Source organism: Arachis ipaensis, chromosome B07 (genome assembly GCF_000816755.2).
Source record: "Arachis ipaensis cultivar K30076 chromosome B07, Araip1.1, whole genome shotgun sequence".
Lineage (NCBI taxonomy): Eukaryota > Viridiplantae > Streptophyta > Magnoliopsida > Fabales > Fabaceae > Arachis > Arachis ipaensis.
In genome coordinates this window covers 125,244,721-125,245,155 of record NC_029791.2, presented here as the reverse complement: position 1 = coordinate 125,245,155, position 435 = coordinate 125,244,721, and the positions used below count along the sequence as shown (strand labels likewise).

At 30.8% G+C, this 435-nt stretch overlaps 1 protein-coding gene across 1 annotated transcript in view; it reads left to right on the top strand.

Annotated features, from left to right (window-relative positions):
• Positions 1–435, top strand: part of LOC107607955 (1-aminocyclopropane-1-carboxylate synthase 3-like) — a 2,371-nt gene that overhangs the window by 625 nt on the left and 1,311 nt on the right. The window contains exon 3 of the mRNA XM_016309847.2: positions 73–233. Coding sequence (XP_016165333.1) covers positions 73–233 — 161 coding nt within the window. The remainder of the gene's footprint in view (positions 1–72; positions 234–435) is intronic.

The following is a 435-nucleotide window of genomic DNA, read 5'->3' as shown; positions in this document are numbered from 1 at the left end:
CACTCTCACGTATTAATTGGTAAAAAAATCAACGTACCGTTATTAATTACTCTTGGTAAAATTTTGTTGTAGGCGTTAGTGAACTTTATGACAAGCATGAGAGGAAACAAAATCAAATATAGTTCAGACAAGCTTGTCCTCACAGCTGGTGCAACCGCAGCAAATGAAATTCTCATGTTTTGTCTCACTGACCCTGGCCAAGCCTTCATCCTCCCCACACCCTATTATCCTGGGTATAGCTTCCTTCTATTTTAAATGAATAATTGAAGCATCACATATATAGAGTAAACTATTAAAAGAAGCAAAACTATTTAAAAAAAAAAAGCAAAGTAAATATCACAATTCTGGCTAATAATATTAGTGTATCAATAGTAAGATAAATGTTGATTCACTATTTTATTTATTAAATATGTATAAAATTAAAAAAATAGAATC